Here is a 20,730-nt window from a genome sequence, read left to right as displayed (position 1 = left end):
GAAAATAATTAAAATATTTAGCCAAAAATAAATTGGATTTCAAAGTGTATATAAAGCTAATACAGAAAATTATTTTACTATCATAATTTTTCAAGACACTCACCTCACTGAAGGCCATCACTGTGGCCGGGGGCTCTCGCAGTCCAACCTTCTTAAATTTATTTTATCACAGTCACCAAAACAAATAGTTCACGCTTTTGTTTCCCAACATTGGAAACAGTCCCGACATCTAACATCCCCACGGCAGAAATACATCTGAACTCGGCAACTGCACTCACTGCGCAAGAACAAAATTTTAATTTTGACTAAAACGAAAACACCTGACCAAATCACAAATCACTGAAAGATCCAGCATTCCTCAGGTGGGTTAGATACACACCGATATTTTTTTTATCCACTTACAAGGCTTAAAACACAGTTACACTACTCACAGATTTATATAAATAATTTATTTATCGAATTACTAGAAAAGGGAAGATCGAAAATGACACCGAATACGTTAAATAACATAGAAAGAACTATCCAACCGGAGATGAACTCGCCATCTTGCTTTCATGTCATAATGAATATTGCCAGAATGAAAAAATATATTTTGCTATTGTCATTTTCAATACAATAATACTACTAGCAACACTATTATGGCTACGTTCACATCATGGAAAATGTACTGTTCGTATAATCTTTGGTGTTGTTCATACGGTTCATAACATAGCCAAATAAATTAGTAATTTACGTTGTGATTTATTATTAACATTTAACAAGGAACAGATTTCATTTATTATTCTTAGCTTGTTTTGGATTCTCAAGTATTATAAAAAATTCATTGCTTATGTTGGCCAACATGAAACCTAATAAAAATTTGTACTGCCGGAAATACAAGCAACTGGTGCCTGTTTTATAAAAATCAAACCAATGCAGTAGAATTCGGGTTCGCCAAGGCTGCAAGAAATTAAATCAGACACACGAATCGACGATTATACTTCTTAATTAAGAAAACATGTTAACTACCAGAGTTAGTTAAGAAAAGTCTGCAACGATTTTGATAGCACCCGCCTCGGGCACCCGCAGTGCAAGTGTTATTTCTACGTCATAATTTCATAGAAGTTGGGCGTTTAAAATATCACTTGCACTGCGTACTACATAGGTGTAGGTACTTGTAGGCTTCTGTTGAGTAATCGAGTTTTTCCTAGTTTCCTAGTGTAGTGTCTTCTAAACGTTTAATTCGTATTGGTCCACAGTTTTAGGAAAGTAGATTATTCTGATCGATATATGCAGGGACAATAGAGACAGGCTGATGTTGGGCTGATGTGACCCAACAACGGCATTAACATAATAGGTAGAGGTGACCTTGTAAAAGTACTTTACCTTTGTAGGTAAACTAGTCTTTAGTAACTTATCTTACTCATTTACTATTCTGAAGCTAAGACGATCTTCACACTGGCGGACTCACGAATGCGGCGCCAGTGTGTGAACCACCTAAAGTGTTGCATTGTGCAAACAGAAGAAAGTGGGACGAGCTACTTCCTACACACCTTCGGATTAGATGAATATCCAAACAAGTTCGTGGCTATACGCTGCTATAAGCACAGAATTTGAATATGCACTTTTAGAGAAATCATTACTCATTAACGAAACCTGCTTGTAAATTACAGTCTGTGTTTCTCTCTAAAACTTTGTTGTTCGAAAGAGAAAGAAACAGAGAATTGAAGACATAAAAACTTTATAAAAATGATGAACAAAGTGTAGGCATAGATTATATAATAGAGTCAGACCAAGAAAAGTCTGCAGCGGATTTGATAGCCCACGCAGTGCAAGTGTTATTTATACGTCACGTGAGCTATCAAATCCGCTGCAGACTTTTCTTGGTCTGACTCTAGTTGGTGTAGGTAACAGAATAGTGTAGGCCTATATTTCACTGCTGAACTAGATGGCGCTGAGCATTATAAAGTTCTGAGGTTGGATAATCTACTTGATAATGATAACCATAAAAGGTATGCCACGCTGAGCTATCTAGTTCGCCTATCATAAACTTGCCAATGATGTGCTTTTTTAGGGTTCCGTAGTTACCTAGGAACCCTTATAGTTTCGCTATGTCCGTCTGTCTGTCTGTGCGTCTGTTCGTCAGCTGCTTTGCTCCGTGATCGTTATATAGTGCCAGAAAGAAACGTAGTAATTCTAATATTCTCTTTGCCAGAAAGCTGCAATTTGGCATGGATAAATTAATAAATCTGTGTCACATTATTCAACAGACAAATATGTAATTACCATAATTCACTGTGTAACAAAACGGGTTTTCCGTTTCGAGTAAGGAAGTTATTAATTACCTCAAAATGGCATGCAATTAATTGTTCTAAAACACACTTCTAGTTCCTAATAGCGTAGATTCCAAAAATAACCCATCGCCGGCTTTCCATTCACGCCACAGAAACCACCAGGTATCTCATGAACCGTGATAGCTTAGACAGTTGAAATTTTCACAGATGATGTATTTCTGTTGCCGCTATAACAACAAATACTAAAAACAGAATAAAATAAAGATTTAAGTGGGGCTCCCATACAACAAACGTGAATTTTGACCGAAGTTAAGCAACGTCGGGCGGGGTCAGTACTTGGATGGGTGACCGTTTTTTTTTTTGCCGTTTTTTGCATTATGGTACGGAACCCTTCGTGCGCGAGTCCGACTCGCACTTGCCGGGTTTTTTTTAAACATCTTATCAAATCTCATACAAGTCAAAACTTTGTAAGACCAACTAGAGACGTGATAAACGGTGATACAATAGTATTTAGTTTGTGTTACAAGGGATCAAAATGATATATTTCCGTCAAGGGCGTACATTGAATCCGGAATGAAGCGATGGATTCTACAATCAAATCCCGAACGTAGTGAGGGATTCTAAAGTAGAATCCTGAGCGTAATGAGGGATTCAAGTGTTAACGCCCAAGACGAAATAATTTTGATACTTACCGTGTGACACATCTGCTTTTCACATCAACTATGAGAAAATTGTTATGTTCCAAAATCCTATGTATTATTTGACAAAAAAAAAATAGTATGCAAGAAAGAAAATCTCGTGTCCTAGAACAGATAAGTACAACTTTGATCCCTCCTAGCAGGGAAGAAAAGTGCCATTTTGATCCCTCCTAGCGGGGAAGAAAAAGCCCTTTTTCGAATAGGTGATGTGAAAAATAAAGTCGCCAACAATTTTTTGATATTAGCAAATAGTAGCATAGTAGGTAGGTAGGTATCGTTACCAGTCTTCATTTTTCGTCCTGTTATAGAGGGAAGGGACCGCGCGCGTTGGAGGGTCTGCCATCTTGTGGCCTTAATCAGAAACATAAACATGTACATTGCCAAAGCAAGTGCTGCCATCTACCGTGCTTGTGCGTTTTCTTGTGCATAGTAGGTTCTGCCATCTTGTGGGCTACATCGGAAGCATAAACTATAAACTACACATTTGCACCCCATGCCAAAATTCTGACAGCATCTGGGCTGCCTCCTACAGTTCATGCACGCTCCCTATAGTAGGTACTTAGCTTTTTTCTTAATGTTGGTCATAAGAACTCTGTGATAAAATAGTAAAAACACTAAAAAGTACAGTCGATTTCAAAAGCTTGTATCAAAAAAGTTACTTCAAAACTTCGCATTTCTACTTGATTTCTACTGATTTCTACCCGTACCTATTTGACCTTTACCTATTTACATTAGATAGAAACTCGTGTCTAAAGTTGACATTAAAAAATAAACTCGACTATAGAGGCACGTCAATCAAATCGATGATTGTCGAAAATATGTCAGAGTAAATTACAGTACCCACATTTTATATTAATTTTCATAACGCCATTGCGTTACTTTAACCCAGTTTTCTAAGCTGCGCCCCGGTTGTACAGCAAATGTAATTTCGGTATATTAATTTCCGCGTTCGCGTAACTAAATTCCGCACGATTTGCAATGTACTCGAGCAGTGACGTCACTAAGGTACCAGGCGGTGATGCGCTCCGAAGCCTCGATGATAGGATTTCCTATGTAGGTTAAATGCGAAGTAGGTTATTGCACTACAGGGTTAAATTTAGAGGCAGTAGGGGCTTAGCCACGGGAGTAGAAGCATATCTACTAGCCAAAAAAATGCCTGGTACTTGTTGCAGGTGTCTAGTCTGCCACGCATGGCTATAACGATGGAGTTGGAAGAGAGCGTCTCGGACTCGAAGCTGCATAAGGACAGTACAGCTAAGAAGGAACTGCGACCGACGAGCGCTGTCTCTCTTTGCAAGTCTGAAAATGGTCCAGGTTTGTCTTGTCTAACTAAATTTTAATAATGAATGAGTGCAGATATGAGGCAGGTATAGTGTGATCTCCGATTAGGTACCCATAGTTTTTAATTAATTAATCATTATGGTCAAGTTATTTTAGGTATACCTAGGTCGTTTCTCGAAAGTTAGCGCAGATTTTCTATGATAAATACAGTTCAGTACAAATCATGAATAGTAGATTGTTAACCAAGGGTTGAAAGGCACCCATTTCTGTCGAGGTAGTTTGGCGCTCGAACGCAGTGAGAGCGCCAATAGTCCGAGACGGAAATGGTGCCTTTCACCCGAGTTAAACACTCTACTTTTCATATCGAATGCGAGGAAACCAAACAAGACAAGGCAATTTCACAAAATCAGTAATTGAAGTACCTAATAGACCTACGGCCATGATTTTTTTCCATAAGACTTTTACTTGCAATCGGAGACTTTACATGTGTGAAGATTAATAACCCCTAGCGAAAATCATTTAGATTGCAATATTTACGACAACACACATTTTTTAACAAACTGCAGTAATTTTAACATTATTTGTTCATTATAGTATGAAAATCAGCGGGATTGCCTCTTACTTTTTAATTTTATACTTTTTCGCTCTAGAAGCCGGAACAGACTATAGCGGACCGCACCACGACCTTGGTGCGCCGCACCACGTAATAACATAATAAAAGTATTTTAAAAATAAATAACAATTTAATTCATAATATTATAAGAAATTTTTATCTTGTATTTTATTTTATTTTCATGAATATAGTGCTAAATAACTTTAAAAACCAATTAAATATCGTACAAACGTTTAACTGTGGCTGTATAAGATTCTGCCTTTGCTCATTTACGCAAGTGTAAGGTTTAAAAAAATATTTTTGGTGTATTCCTTTTGGTTCCCGCCTTATGAAATCGAGTAAATAGAATTCAACGAAAGAAATCAAGAAAATGTAATTTGCTTTTAACAATTTAATTACATAATTTTTTATAAAAAAAGGATCAACGTAGGATTAGTAAAATTAAACAATTACCAATTGTTCCAGGCGAGGAAATAAAGACACTATTTTTCCATTTTGTTTCCACCCAGTTGTTCGTGGGACGGGGACGCAGAGGAGTACACCACTTTTCTGCGCTAGAGCATAAACGTAACACTTTCTGCGCACCTTTTAGAAAAACAACGACCCACTTTCAGAGCATGAGATATGAAAAATTAATTTACCTATTTAGGTGCCTCTACTTATATTAATTTTTACTACATATTATTATTTTATTCGCACCTTGTTGTGTTTCAAAACCCTTATAATACCTTCCTTGTGGTTTGACTTTGAAATTCTTTGTTTTTAAGCTCACTTCATATATCTTTCATAAAAAAAACACAATATTTTTTTTAATATCATATTAAGTATACCACTATAGGTACTTACTTGGCAAAATCCCCCTTGTTTCCACACACCTCAGTCTTGACTTGAGTCGTCCCATCACCCCCACCTTGGCCTACCAGCCTCTTGCGGCACCCACGGAACATTCCATGAAATTGTCTACTGTTTGTCCTTACCTGTACAAACGCGAATTTTCTGAAGATTTGCTATGACAAATTCTTCTTTTCTATGACAAATGGTCAAAAATATGCACGGAAAAATAATGGCCTGCTTTAAATGCCCAAAAAAAAGTCGCAACACAGGAAATAAAATGCGTTTGTACGGGACAGCCCGTGGAATGCTCCCCACTCGGTAGCACTTTTATCAGTTTTATCTCACCTCCGTAGGTACATATGTCATGTAGTTTATTCGGACCCACTTTTGCCTTGTATACAATACATTCAATCAATTCAATTAAATTCAATTCAATGTATTCAATCAGAAACATCAACATCAGCCGAGCAGCTAAAACAGTACCGATGCTGGGTAAGCAACGAGCGATGGCAAGAGCTTAAGAAGCTAGCGGACATCGCCATGCGAGACCGCAAGGTGTTCATGATCAAGGGCGGAGGGTTTCCCGCGGTGCGGAGGGCGCTTTTGGAGCGGGGCTGGTTGGAGAAATATGAGCCCCATAAGGTAAAACCAGCTGGCACAGTAGCTGTATTCTAATTCCTAATTCCAATTCACCCCCAAACATCGATAATTTCTGAAAACAGTCTTCGTCCGGTGGCTACAAATGCAAATCAGCAACATGCTTCGTCCCAAACATACCAAGGTTGATATCCGCAACAGGCTTCGTCATTATAAAATCTAATAAGTTAAACAATATAACCGTCACGAATCGTACCTGGCTCAAATATCCCCATTACGCTGGCAAAGTTACCGCGCTGAATGGCCAATGAGATCTGTTGGACCAGGTACGATTCGGACCGAGGGTCGCACCCCCTGTCCCTCAGCCGCCGACCCAAATCCCTCATAAAGTCCCTAGCCTCCTACACACCTTCATTTACTTAGGTACTTACCTGTTCGGAATTTTTATTTTAAGGTCCGCCATCCCCCTACGAACATAGATCCAAAAGGAGCTTCAAGACAAGAGCTTTCCAAAGTTGAACGACTGATTCTGTACAAATTCATGGAGCACCATTCAGTTGACTTTCTCTGGACGACGAAAAGGGACAAGTACGATTGGTTACTTAGCAACAAAGAGGTCATTATTAGCAGGTATTTCCTTTCATGTTTTCATTATACATATTTGTATTGTTAGCGGCTTAAGTTACAGAGACCTAAATTACTTTGTACAATATAAATACACTTAGACATCGGGATGGAATGTAATATTAAAGAGTCTATAGACGTACTCGTAAAAAAATCTCATACCCATTATTTTTTTAAAGGTAACCTCGAGTGCTGTTTACGCTTACGAAGACTGGATTAACAAATTGTATCATATTCCCTCGTTGACAAATAAATATTCATTTGCTTTATATTTCATACAGGTATTGTAGGTCGCTTTTCACCACTAAAGAAGGCTTGACAGCTTCTCTAACCCAAATGCACTGGTACACGGAGCCTGGAGTAGCGCTGACCAAATTTCCGCGCTGCTACAACATCCACAACCCAGATAGCCTTGAGGAATTTATAGAGGACTTTAGAATAACCGCTTGCATTAGCATCCTTAAATGGCTATCGAACAGTTTGCAAGCCAGCGGGGAGGGCAATCTAGTCACGCCCAACGGAAAGGTTCCATTCTCAGCTATAGAATTCGCGTTAAATCGACTGAACGAGTACATTGCTTTCTTCACGCATAAAGACATTGATGATATGGAGGACCAAGCTCAGCATATTTGGGAACACGAGTGGGACCAATTTCTTACACATCATTATTTACTCGTGCACGAAAAGGCCAAATTTGCCGAGGACAGAAATTCCAGCATCAGGTATGTTCATGTTGCTTAAATCACTGAGATCATCAGCGTGTTTAAACATAAAACAGAATTATCACATATTTCCGCTTACTATAAAGAGAGATTACGTAATGTAAAAAGTTTTCTAGTGAGTCATTGTTTGTTTTTCTGCTAGTACTTATGCCTAGTATGACGTGTTAAGCTTGATTATGGATATAATGGTGTGATTGGATTCAACATAACGATTGTGCATTGACGGTTATTTCATTCATGATTGATTATTTCGTAAGAATTAATAATGGCCTTTAATTCCTCCCAAGGAATTTTCGTTATTATAGTTACCAATGTTATTAAATGTTAGGCACGAGTATAAACCCTGCCGGTTTTCTATCGGTCCAGGATACGTGCCCACCTACCCATTACCCAACCGTGGGTATGTAGGTACCTACTTACATTAATTTTTAAAATATCAACAATGATGGAGAATATGGAGATGATAATGATATCGTCATTGTATACACGAGTTATGATGTAACCTACACATTTATTAACTTAAACATTATGCATACTTGTTGTAAATATTTCTATTACTGCCCGTTAATGTAGTGAATCTATTAATAGGCAAGTTGCGTGACATACCTAATGACATTTTATATTAGTTATATGTATATAAGTAATTTCGAGGCTATGAATATTAGGACTATGGTGCATAAGTAGATATGTTACGTTATTACGTTAAAAACATGTTAAAAACGATTAAAACCCGGACCAACCAAGAATGATAGAAAGAGTCAGAAGTAATCAATTGTGATATAGGTACTAAAAGGGGTCACTTACTTAAAGGGGCGGGGCTTACGTGAGTGGATTTTGAGGATTTTTATATGCCTTTTCCCCCGCTGGTGAGATGTTGTGAGATTTGTCTCGACCCCCTAACTTCAAATTTTGTATTTAGAGTAGGTATGTAACTAATGTAACTATGCGTTTTTTATTAAACAAAACATCATTTACTTTATTATATTTATTAAGAGTAGTAAAGATGACGGGGACCGAATCTTTAATATATCAATACCTATTAATAATTTTACATCTATTCAGAATGGATTTTAGTATATTATAGAACATGCATGGTGTCAAATTTTGGCACATTTTAGTCTAGAAACATGTTTTACATTAAATTAATCTGATTCTCTCAAATTTTTACACTATTTATTGCCCGAAAAAAAAATAGTAGATTGTTAACCAAGGGATGAAAGGCACTCTTTTCTTCCGAGGTACCTAGTTCGGTTAATGTCGAGGTACTATTACTCACCAGTGTTGGCCGAAAGTTAATGCGAATTGAAAATGTTGGCCATTAACCATTATAAATTGAACCTTAAACCGTAACGGACGATTACAGTTTACGATTCAATTTATAATGGTTAATGGCCAGCATTTTCAATTTGCATTAACTTTCGGCCAACACTGCTACTCACTGCATTCGAGCGCCAATATTCCGAGGCTGAAATTATGCCTTTCATCCGAGTTAAACACTCTACTTTTCATTTCGAATACGAGGAAAGTAAAATGTATGTGTTTTTTTTTAAACATGAGTAAGTATAAATTTTTATAGTATTTTTGAGGGTACTTTCAATCAACAATTTAGGCAAAAGTATCGTTATTTATGGAATGGGGAGTCAAATATCAGAATGGAAATTGTATAACAAATCCCATCCAAATTACAACCCAAATACCCAAATTACACCCAACCCAAATTTCAATTGCTTATCGTAAAAAAAAATCGTAATTGTAACCTTAAATGCTCTAGTGCAGAAACATCATTTTCTGCACACCTTTTAGAACAACAATGACCCTCTTTCAGAGCATGATAAATGAAAACGTGATTTTAGCCTTCCAACAGTTGGTTGTAGAAGTACGATTCATCATCATCATCATCAACTTAAGAGTTATTCTCTTGTCGGTGGAGTATCTTCCAGCTTTCCCTATCCTGCGCCAGCTCTTTGACTTTTTGATACGACACGACCCCCACTTTTTCTTTCACTTGCTCCAAAAAGCTGCGTCTGGGTTTTCCTCTTCCCCGCTTGTGTCCTATCCGCCCCTCCAGGATAGTTTTAAAGAAGTGGTCGTGTCGTATTAAGTGTCCAATCATTTTTCCGCGTCTATTTGCGATGGTGTCCAGGATAGCTCTCCTTTTATTCACTCTTCTTAGCACCTCCTCATTCGTTATCTTGTCTTTCCAACTAATGCCTTCCATACGCAGAAGTACGATTAGGTAACTATTATTGCTCTGTCCAGGCAACTAGAACGTAAGGCTGTGAAACTCTTAGGCACAATGACGAAGTACTGGCCACAAATAGACATTGATGGTGTACTGAACATATGGATAGTGAAGCCTGGTGCGAAGTGCCGCGGCCGAGGCATCCAGCTCATGAACAATATCAAGGACATTATAGGCCTCATTAATATCCCGACGGCCCAGAAAAGTAGATACGTTGTGCAGAAATATATAGGTAAGATAATGTATTTCAAAGGCTTTTTACCTTACTTACTTACAGCTAACTGTCTTTAGAGATTTTCGTAAATGTTACAGGGCGCCATGAAAATCATATTTATGATCTGGTGGAGCTAGAATTATTTTCACGTCAATAAGTAGGTACATTATGTCCATTTTTTTAAAGCTTATTTATATGTCTTTTCAGAGAATCCACTGGTCGTCTATAACACCAAATTCGATATAAGGCAATGGTTCCTCATCACCTGCTGTCAACCTTTGACGATCTGGGTCTATAAGTAAGTAATTCAGCAATCGCTTAGATTTGCATCCTCACCTAGATTTTGTACTAATTTGATACGATTGGAATTCCGTGGAGAATTCTCTACCTAGAGTTCTAATGAAGCCTTTATTTCAGAGACAGTTACCTAAGGTTTAGCTCCCAAATATTCAGTTTATCAAACTACCACGAGTCCGTTCATCTCACTAATAACGCTGTTCAGTCCAAATACAAGAACAACGGCGAAAGAGACAAGGCCCTGCCAGACGAAAACATGTGGGACTGTCACACTTTCAAAGCTTACTTGAGGTAAATATGAGAATGTTTCCACCATAGCCAATATATGCCAATTTATTGCGTTCAATATGCTTTTCTTCTGAAGACAGATTGGAAAACATGAGTTGTGGGATTCGAAAATATATCCAGGCATGAAGGAGTGTCTCATCGGAGCGATGCTGGCCTCCCAAGACTCGATGGACAAGAGGCAGAACAGCTTCGAGCTGTACGGAGCCGATTTTATGTTGACTGAAGACTTTACGCCATGGCTTATAGAGATCAACTCTAGCCCTGACTTGGCGCCAACAACTTCGGTCACAGCGCGGCTATGCCCTCAATGTCTGGAAGATGTTATAAAAGGTTACATTTTAGTAACAAGTAGCTTACTGAGTTACATGTAGACACAACTTCTACGTTATCATTTAATTAGTTTTACCGAAACCTCCGGATGCAATAAAATCTTGCAAATTTGTGATCCACTTCCTGGATTCCGGTAAAGCCGAAATTTAGTTCACTACCAGGCTGATATAAGGTTCAAAGATCTTTTGTGGACTTTAGTTTTAGCTCCTTAGAGTCATCTTGATGAGTTTAAGTAATTTAAATGACTATCTAACGAAAAGCGCAGTCAGCGATGAAAGCTTCTATCAAAAATTAATATTCTTTTTTTTTCAGTCGTGCTAGATCGACGCAACAACCCTGAAGCTGATACGGGAACATTTGAACTAGCGTATAGGCAGTTTATTCCCAAAGCGCCAGCATATCTTGGGTTGACTCTTTGTATCAATGGCAAAAAACTATTGAAGAGTAAGTTGAAACAACATAAGTATGAACAAAGAAGCACCATGCCATTCGTGCAGCGAGTGCCATCTGATGACGCACTATTAGCGGAAGACAAACCGATTCCTCCGGAGTACAGCGGACCTATCATCACGGACTTCCTCTCCTGGCTAAATCCTTACGACGCACTGCCCACTAACAAGGACGGCCTCCTTCTTGCAGCCAAGGACTCTTTCACGGTACGCCAAGCTATCACTGTCGTTAAATCAGGTCTCGCGTTGAAAAACGGCGGGAAAAAACGTAACTCCTCAGCGATTTCTTCTAGGACGCACCGAGGAAGACGGGAAAAAAACACAGAGTGTAAGCGACGCATCGTGCCCCATTCATGCTGCCGGCCCGAGGACACGCAGTCCGCTAAGCATGTCGGCAAATACCGGACCGAGTCGGCCAGCAAAGCGGAGAAGCCCAAGGTTGACAGGTCGGTCGGTAACAAGCGTTGCTACATAGATCCTATCGAATGGGAACGAGAAACGGCCAGTATTTTGCGTTCAACCATATCCGTTCAGAACAAAATTGCTAATAGGTCTGAGAACATTGTGCCATTGCGACAATCTAAGTCTGGTATAATTAACTCGAATAATAGGTCGTTATTGGAACCCCTGAGCTCGCGGTCTTTCGCCAACGAGGCGGATCCGATTAAAAAACTTAGTGCGGTCGGTAGGAACATCTGTAAGCTGCGTGATGAAAATAGGAATAAGCAAAAAACTATAAAGTTTTCGGAGAGTTGCACCTCCATATACGCCCCTTACCGCGTAGTTGTGACTCCTCTAAACGACGAGACACAAAATAATAAAAAGAAAAAAGAGTAATATTATTGTATCCGTATTCAAAACACTGCCCTTTAGATTCAAGCATCCCGTATTTAAACAATTTTATCAAACTTCTTGGAAGAACTTTATATTTACTATAGGTACATTTTATGTACAAAATTTGTATGCTTTTTCCACTAATGTCTAAAAATATTTTGCAAAGCGTTAAATATTTACATATATACAATTTAAATACAATTAGATATTAAGTGTAAGTATATATTATTTTTATTCGTGATAATTGTTGGCAACTTCAAATTCTATTGTAATCAATGTATTATTAAAGTTATATTTTAAAATTATTCTTTCAGATGCTCTGCCTGAACCCCGGATCCCCATGCTACCTAGTCCCTTCCTTGGTCAAGTTTTTGAAAATTACACATTCCGTTACAATTTAGCGTGACAACATACCTCATATACTTACATTTTATTGCAGAGTGTCATAAAATAAAAGAAATAAAATGTCATAATCTGTCAAATCTGTCACTACATATTATTTACAAACTTCAAATAAACCGTCAAATAAATAACACGCACCTAACTTATGATAAATTAGAAATGTAAATTACAAAAACCATACAAACATGTATCAATTAATAGATAAAACTCCAACATCCATGTTAAAATGAGGTAAGAGTTATACATTGGTCATTTGGACTTAGATATATGTATCTTATCTATAATATATTATATATTTCGGTGATCTCGGAAACGGTTCTAACGATTTCGATGTAATTTGCTATATATATATATATATATATATATATGGGGGTTTTCGGGGGCGAAAAATCGATGTAGCTAAGTCTTATCCCAGAGAAAACGCACATTTTTGAGTTTTTATATGTTTTTAGGGTGCCGTACCCAAAGGGTAAAACGGGACCCTATTACTAAGACTCCGCTGTCCGTCCGTCCGTCCGTCTGTCACCAGGCTGTATCTCACGAACCGTGATAGCTTAGACAGTTGAAATTTTCACAAATGATGTATTTCTGTTGCCGCTATAACAACAAATACTAAAAACAGAATAAAATAAAGATTTAAGTGGGGCTCCCATACAAAAAACGTGATTTTTGACCGAAGTTAAGCAACGTCGGGCGGGGTCAGTAAGTACTTGGATGGGTGACCGTTTTTATAGATAATGGTACGGAACCCTTCGTGTGCGAGTCCGACTCGCACTTGGCCGGTTTTTTATGTTAGTTTTGGTTAATGTTCTGTTGCATGTTGCATTTCAACTTACAATATAGGAAATACCTATATAAGCAGTACCGTCTTTACCATAAGGGCACACGGGGCCCGTGCCCAAGGCCCCCATCCTCAGCGGGCCCCGTAGGACAGACAGTAACAGTATATTTGATTACCTACCCATAATAAATAGAAGATAATAGTAGAAAAATGTATGTTTAAGTAATTCGCTTTCTTTACTTTCCAAAAGGGCCCCAAATTCTTATGTGCCCAAGGACCCCAGCATACTTTAAGACGGCCCTGGATAGTACAAGAATAATGTACATCGTATTTAACAGGCCGCAATAGGAAATTGTACTTTGTAACATTTTTTGAGCACACTATAAATGAGCAAAGTCTTGATGATACACATTTATACAAATATTATAGCAATAGCATTTATAATACCTATCTGGTGTGATTCCGATCTAGCTTTCTTCGAAAACTTGCAAAATCAGCCCTGACTACACATATGTAGGTACTAATAGGTTGCCGTTTTCTTGTTTTTACATTATAGAAAAAAATACTAAAAAGAGATATGGTCAAAACTCATTTACCATGCCGTCACGTAAGAAAAAAATTCTCCTTAAAAAGGTAAGAATAAACACTAGAATTTAAATTTATATAGTAGATTGTAATTGTTGTATTCGATTTAAAGTATTTTTTTTTAATCAAAATTTAGGTACTATGAGACAACAATTAAATTACCTATTTAATGAAAGTAATGTAACTTGTGTTTTTTTAAAGAGAGGGCGCCATAAGCCCTTAACAAATACAGCAATACGAGGGAAAAATTCGACCCATGCCCCTGTGACCCAGGTGGCTGAACGGTTTTAGGCATCTGCCGCGATTACAGAGGAAGCTGGTTCGATTCCAGCCTTGGGCACTGGAGGCCTTGGTCATTGTTTCTTTCGTATATTATGACAGTTATTTCAGTTTACAAATCAATCTGCTGAGATATCATAAGCCCTTTCAGTGCTCATCGCACACAGCAAGTGCAAGTGTTATTTTAAACGTCAAACTTTTATGAGATTATGACTTTTCGATAACTCTTGCACAATCTGGGCTTTCAAATTTTAACATTACGTTGAAAAAAAGTTCATCTCAGATAATTAAAAATAGTTTGAGGTCCATAGAAAGGGTATTCACATTTTTATGCTCAAGAAAATAATATTATGAGTGCTGTTATTAGTACAGTCGAATTCGCGAACAGCTTCACAAGCCAACGTTCCAAAAATATATTAACACACCTCTAAGACACTGGCAATAAGTTCGTGTAAATATATTTTTGGTACGATGGCTTCTTACTCAATTTTTTTTGAACACCTCTAGCAACAGCTGATCCCCAATCTTACCATCGGCACCTCACGAAGGCTACCAGCGAGTACTAGTCGGAAAATGCCAACGATAATTAGCGTTCCTACTACCAAAGTGTATTCCAGGGTACCCCAGACAAAGGTAGTTTTGAATATATTTAAATATGTCAAGGCCTGTCCAGACGGGAACAACTTTTCGCCAATCTGATTAAATTGTCCTATCAAATCAGGTGGTGCGGACACAAACGCCAATTTGGCCACTTTCACCAAAAATGCCCCCAAGCGCGAATACTATAGCGTCACAAATTGGTATTCTTCATAATCGGCGGTTGAATTCGGCGAGCCAAATTGGCTTTTGCGTCCGCACGGCCTGATTTGATCGGACAATTTAATCAGATTGGCGAAAAATTGTCCCCGTCTGGCACGACTTCATACTAGTTCATACTTACTAGCAAGGAGCAATCCGTAGGCGGTAAGCAAGTACCTTATGCAAGCAGACCTCCGTAGGTAATACATGAATGAGTGTATACCAATAAAAACGGTAGATATTTAAAATTAAAAAGGTATTTTTTTACAAAGAGAGTCAATCGATTTCACTTCATTGAATTGTGGATGGATGGATTTGGATCAATGCATTTGATATTCATATTATAAGTATTACTCTCAGTGCAGGTAAAATTCAATCAAATTGACGTATTTTCAACGTTTTCCTTATAAAGAGACAGGTAAATTACAACGAAGGACGAAGTTGTACCTACGTATGCTAATTCTCGTTATTAACTTAAAATTATTAATAATGAATTTAATTTAATTCCAGATAAAATTAAGCCCAACATTAATGAAACAGGGCGTATACTCGTATGTTCCTGACAGACTTTCACACAAGCCTAAAATGAGATTGGGACCATATGAGGGAGAGTACAAATGTAGGGGTTTGTCACCGAAAGAGAGAATGCAAATTATTGGTAATTGCCAAAAAAGAACCACAAGATACATGCACCTGAAAAATTTGGCTGCTGACGCCATAAGAAAGAATAAAATATTCTCGGTGTATGGTACCTGCAAGACCGTACGTACCGCTTTGGCCGAACGAGGGTGGGTGGAAAAGCTTCCCTCACAACGCATGAACATGAAAAATATATACAGCGGCCGCACACCCAAACACGAGATCAGAAACGAGCTAGAAACCCTCCTTCTATCCCATTTAGTAGAAAAATATCCACCCAGTTTTATATGGCGCACCAAGGAGTACCAGACACAAAAGGGCAGTACCATAGACATGACAAAGGATTACTTACCTACAGTTAACAGGTTACAGATAGACGCTGCTTGGACAACGAAACAAGGACTCTGCTCGGCCATAAAAAGAAACTACTGGTTTTATATAGAAGGTGTAGCCGAAGTGTATTGTCCACGGACATATAATAGCTGCGACAATAGTGAAATAGATAGTTTCAAGAATGATTTTAAAGTTACAGCATGTACAAGCTTACTGAAGTGGGTGCTGTCAAAGGTCGCCAATGACCGTCCTGTGTTTGTATCTAATGGAACGGTGTCTATAAAAATAATCCTCTTTGCAATAAACAGGTGTAAAGAATACTTATATATGAAACAGAATGTAGATATAGACAAAACAGTAAGTAATGTAACTGCAGGCCAGTGGAAAACCTTTATGAAAAATTACTCCCGTATAATTTCAAAGACCGCCTATTTTGATACTGATAAAAACAAACAATTGAGTTTATACTTAAGTTACGCGAAATTTATGTTGAAAGAAATTTACAAGTACCGACCACAATTAAGTTGCGAAGGGTGTCACAATATTTGGATCATAAAACCTGCTCACTGGTGTCGGGGCAGAGGCATAAGATTAGCTTCTAGTTTAGAAGACGTTGATGACATATTAAATAAGACCAAAGCAAAATACGTCTTACAAAAATATATTGGTGAGCATCTTTCTTCTTATACACGGTATTACCCAGCCCAGCCCTTGTGCTTCGTTTAACCAATAATTAATCCTGTGTTATATGATTCTTTTACAGAGGAACCATTACTCATACACGAGACAAAATTTGACATACGACAATACTATCTTATTACAAGTACATGTCCTTTAGTTATATGGATGTATAAGGACTGCTATTTGAAATTCAGCACACAAAAATACAACCTGAAGAACTACCATGAATCAATCCATCTAACGAACAACGCAGTGCAAAAAAAATATACCAATTGTGAAAACCGCCACGAGGACCTGCCTCTAACCAATATGTGGGACTCGGATACCTTCAAACTCTATTTACAAAAATATGGAAAGGAAAAAGTGTGGGACAATATAATCTACCCGGGAATGAAAAAAGCCATAAGAAGCATAGTGCTAGGTTGTCAGGATTCGCTGGTTCCATGTAAAAACCGTTTCGAGTTGTATGGTTGCGACTTTATGTTAGACAAGGAGTATAAGCCGTGGTTAATTGAGATTAACTCCTGTCCTGATCTACATCCTACTACTCCAGTCACTGCTAAGATATGTCCGGCTGCTATAAGAGATATTATAAAAGGTACTTGTTTAATATTATACGTAGATAGCTGAATTGTGCTCATCTCACCTCAAACAATACGGAAAATCTCTTATATTGCTGCTCTTATATTATCTGCGTTACACATCAGAAACAATATTATGCCAAAAAAAAATATTGTTATGAAAATACCTACTGAAGATAGTTAAGTAAGTAGTCCTGCGATCACTGAGACAGAAAGGGAATTTTAAAATATTCAAACGAACTTTTTTCCGTTAATTAAGTAGAGTTAGACCAAGCTAAGTTGTAGCGATTTTGATAGCCATAGTGCAAGAGTTATTTAAACGTCACGTTTAAAATAACACTTCACAGTCTGGGCTATGAAAATCGCTGCCAACTTAGTTTGGTAATTGGTCAAACTCTATGTACTTAGTAGAGATTAAAGTGTTGTTCTTTTCAGTGGTCATCGATTATGCCAATGATCCAAAATCTTCTACCGGTAAATTTGAATGCATCTACCGACAACCTCATACCATACTACGGTATTCAGGTGGGGACCTCATAGTACGTGGCTACAGCCTTCCGTCTTCGTACTTTTATAAAGGAAAATATAAATCTAAAGAACCGCGTTATGACTTAAGTGTTAGCAAACAACTGGACATAGCGAGGGTCATGAAAACGATGAAAAATAAGTACGAGAAAGAGGCACAGCTCGACTGCGAAGAAGATGAAAAACTTGTAGAGCATCTAGAGATACCAGATTTTGATAACCAATGCTCAAACTCTGAAGTGAAAATACCGCCGCCGTTTATTGCAAACCATTTGACCGGTATAATTGAGAGAGTAGTGTCAAATATAAATGTTCGCACAAGTGAAGAATCAGAGAATTTGACCGGTATAATTAAGACAGTGGTGTCAAATAAAAATGTTCCCACATCAAGTGAAGAGTCATCAGACAGTTCGGCCGGTATAATTGAAACAGTAGTGTCAAAAAGTAAAAAAAAATATATGAATGTTCGCACAAGTGAAGAATCAGACAATTTGACCGATATAATTGAGACAGTGTTGTCAAATAAAAATGTTCCCACAACAAGTGAAGAGTCATCAGATAGTTTGGCCGGTATAATTGAGGCATTGGTGTCAAAAAATAAAAATAAAATAAATATAAATGTTTGCACAAGTGAACGATCAGAGAATTTGACCGGTATAATTGAGACTGGAGTGTCAATTAAAAATGTTCCCACTACAAGTGAAGAGTCAGACAATTTGACCGGTATAATTGAGACGGTAGTGTCAAATATAATTGTCCGCACAAGTGAAAAATCATCCAAGTCCACAAATAAAGAGTTAGTTAAACCAGGTGGCAGTTTTAGTGATAAAAACTGGGTAGATTTGAGGCATTTAAAAAATGTGCTGCTAACAGTTTTATCGCCGTCTACAGAAAAAATAAATTCAAAACCAACCAACAATTGTTCAGAACAACAGGATGATACTGTACAGACTCTCATTAATATGCTTTATTTCTTAACCAGAAAAGAAAAGGAAGAAAACAAATTAACTAGACAGAAGTATAAGTTCTTTTAGTTTGTATAGTAAAGATATAATTAAAATGTAAAAGTCAACGGATAACTTTGTAATTATTTCGATTTAAATGTTAAAAACCTTATATTATATAATTTATATAATTCATAGACAAAAAAAACACATTTACATGATGTAACGCATGTAACGTATACTTGGTCAAGCAGATCTTGTCAGTAGAAAAAGGCGGCAAATTTGAAAAATGTACGCGCTAAGGGATATCGTCTCATAGAAAATTTTAATTTCGCGCCTTTTTTTACTGACAAGATTTGCTTGACCATGTATATTAGTGTAGTAAATAAAGGTAGTGGACCCCGCAGTAATTCCTCAGCCAGAAAAAACTTTACAGTACGATAAAGTATCAATAAATAAAAAGTATTGTATAAATTTCCAAAGAATAATAATAATAGAATTAAAGTAAATACCTAAAGTCTTAAATCATTAATATCTTTTTACGGAAAAATGCTCCGTTCAAACTTTCTTCAACAGACATATTTATGTAACGTATTGCAACAATATATGAAATATCAAAAAAATATCCCAGCAGAAATACCAGTATTAATAAAATAAAATTTTTTGGCGTGTCTTGGACCGGAAAATTGCTCAGTCTAATTTTTTCACTGGAATGCCATTTTATTGCCGTTTTATACCTACAAAATGAAAATCTAAAAATTTTCCACTCAGTTTTTAATAGTTCTATAATACATACATTTCGATACGCATTTTTTTTGGTTTTTTTTACCCACTGCGCCAAGTTATATTCTAAGATCATATAATAAGAAAAAAATGACAGAGCAATTTTCCGATGAAAATGAGCGTCAAAAAAAGGAAGTATCATAAAAAAATATTCTCATGTTTGACAAAACTTTTAGATTTTTTTCTAGTATCACATACTGATACAAATAACTTATTTTGTAAAATAATTTTGGACTGAGGAATTACTCGGTTCAATATATAATCAGATTTGTGTTTTTACCTAACTTAGGAGTGTTTTTTTTTTGGATATTTATAATGTTAGTCTCGGCTCATACTATACAATAACCAAGCTAAATTTCATCGACTGAGAAATTAATGCATGGAACTCCAATACAACAACTTGCTTCATTTACTACACTATATTATATTGTATATTAAACGTATAGATGGTCAAGCAAATCTTGTCGGTAGAAAAAGGCGCGAAATTCAAATTTTCTATGAGACGATTTCTCTTCGCGCCTACATTTTTCAAATATGCCGCCTTTTTCTACTGACAAGATCTGCTTGACCAAGTATATTTTAAAATCATTCTTAAAAAAAGTATCACTAAAATCAGACCACAGCGCTCGGAATAAATGGTGAACATACATTCAAAAAAATTGCCAGAACCGAATAAGTACTACTAACCTCCTTTTTGGAATTAAGTCGGTTAAAACGCTATGACGAAAGTGGACGTACGCCCCGAAGCCACCTTTCCATACAAACGTAGTCCCCATTTTCCTCTCTGGATATTATTAAATTGTAGGAAAATATATTGCACAATTTGATGTACATATTTTAAACGACATTTATGCCTGCTCGTTTGATGTTTTTCAATTATTTAATTATTAAGTACCAAACTTATAAACTATTATTAAAATTAAGTATAAACTAAAATTAAAACTAATAAAATAAATAAATAAAACTTACCCACCTATCTGTCCTATCTTAGGTCCCCCAGATCTGATTCTGTCCCCTGCGGAAGGGTGCCCATAAGGCTGGCTACATTTCCACGCTGAATAGCTACCTATGCTTATTCTTTGCAAAGAGAATATAATTCTTTG

At 37.1% G+C, this 20,730-nt stretch overlaps 2 protein-coding genes and 1 long non-coding RNA gene across 5 annotated transcripts in view; all 3 read left to right on the top strand.

Annotated features, from left to right (window-relative positions):
* The window catches only part of LOC134791040 (uncharacterized), a 51,685-nt gene that overhangs the window by 17,420 nt on the left and 13,535 nt on the right, over positions 1–20,730 (top strand). The gene's annotated exons all lie outside the window — the stretch shown is intronic.
* Positions 3,760–12,376, top strand: LOC134790914 (tubulin glycylase 3A-like). 3 transcript variants are annotated; one of them, XM_063761913.1, is made up of 10 exons: positions 3,760–4,024; positions 4,144–4,285; positions 6,148–6,341; positions 6,751–6,926; positions 7,202–7,642; positions 9,902–10,116; positions 10,306–10,396; positions 10,516–10,686; positions 10,760–11,013; positions 11,326–12,376. In XM_063761913.1, the coding sequence occupies exons 1-10, from the start codon at positions 3,950–3,952 to the stop codon at positions 12,297–12,299; spliced, it is 2,733 nt and encodes a 910-aa protein (XP_063617983.1). In that variant the 5' UTR covers positions 3,760–3,949; the 3' UTR covers positions 12,300–12,376. The 3 variants fall into 3 exon arrangements, with proteins under 3 accessions (XP_063617983.1, XP_063617984.1, XP_063617985.1); XM_063761914.1 differs by having other exon boundaries at positions 3,760–4,040; XM_063761915.1 differs by having other exon boundaries at positions 3,770–3,893.
* On the top strand, positions 12,622–18,970 carry LOC134790913 (tubulin glycylase 3B-like). The gene is made up of 6 exons (XM_063761912.1): positions 12,622–12,929; positions 14,036–14,112; positions 14,851–14,976; positions 15,652–16,780; positions 16,877–17,392; positions 17,811–18,970. Exons 2-6 carry the CDS (start codon positions 14,077–14,079, stop codon positions 18,932–18,934), a joined length of 2,931 nt encoding a protein of 976 aa, XP_063617982.1. The 5' UTR covers positions 12,622–12,929; positions 14,036–14,076; the 3' UTR covers positions 18,935–18,970.

The sequence above is a fragment of the Cydia splendana genome, chromosome 5, assembly GCF_910591565.1.
Source record: "Cydia splendana chromosome 5, ilCydSple1.2, whole genome shotgun sequence".
Lineage (NCBI taxonomy): Eukaryota > Metazoa > Arthropoda > Insecta > Lepidoptera > Tortricidae > Cydia > Cydia splendana.
Note: the sequence above shows the minus strand (reverse complement) of the source record. Positions and strands in the feature narration are given on the sequence as shown.

What these genes read in the sequence shown, in the direction of transcription:
- LOC134790914 (XM_063761913.1), top strand. Translation starts at nt 3,950, where the DNA reads ATGTACTCGAGCAGTGACGTCACTAAGGTACCAGGCGGTGATGCGCTC. An exon ending in TCGATGATAGGATTTCCTAT is followed by an intron (nt 4,025 to 4,143) that starts GTAGGTTAAATG and finishes TACTTGTTGCAG; the next exon opens with GTGTCTAGTCTGCCACGCAT. An exon ending in TTGACGATCTGGGTCTATAA is followed by an intron (nt 10,397 to 10,515) that starts GTAAGTAATTCA and finishes CCTTTATTTCAG; the next exon opens with AGACAGTTACCTAAGGTTTA.
- LOC134790913 (XM_063761912.1), top strand. Translation starts at nt 14,077, where the DNA reads ATGCCGTCACGTAAGAAAAAAATTCTCCTTAAAAAG. An exon ending in AAAAAATTCTCCTTAAAAAG is followed by an intron (nt 14,113 to 14,850) that starts GTAAGAATAAAC and finishes GAACACCTCTAG; the next exon opens with CAACAGCTGATCCCCAATCT. An exon ending in CGTCTTACAAAAATATATTG is followed by an intron (nt 16,781 to 16,876) that starts GTGAGCATCTTT and finishes ATTCTTTTACAG; the next exon opens with AGGAACCATTACTCATACAC.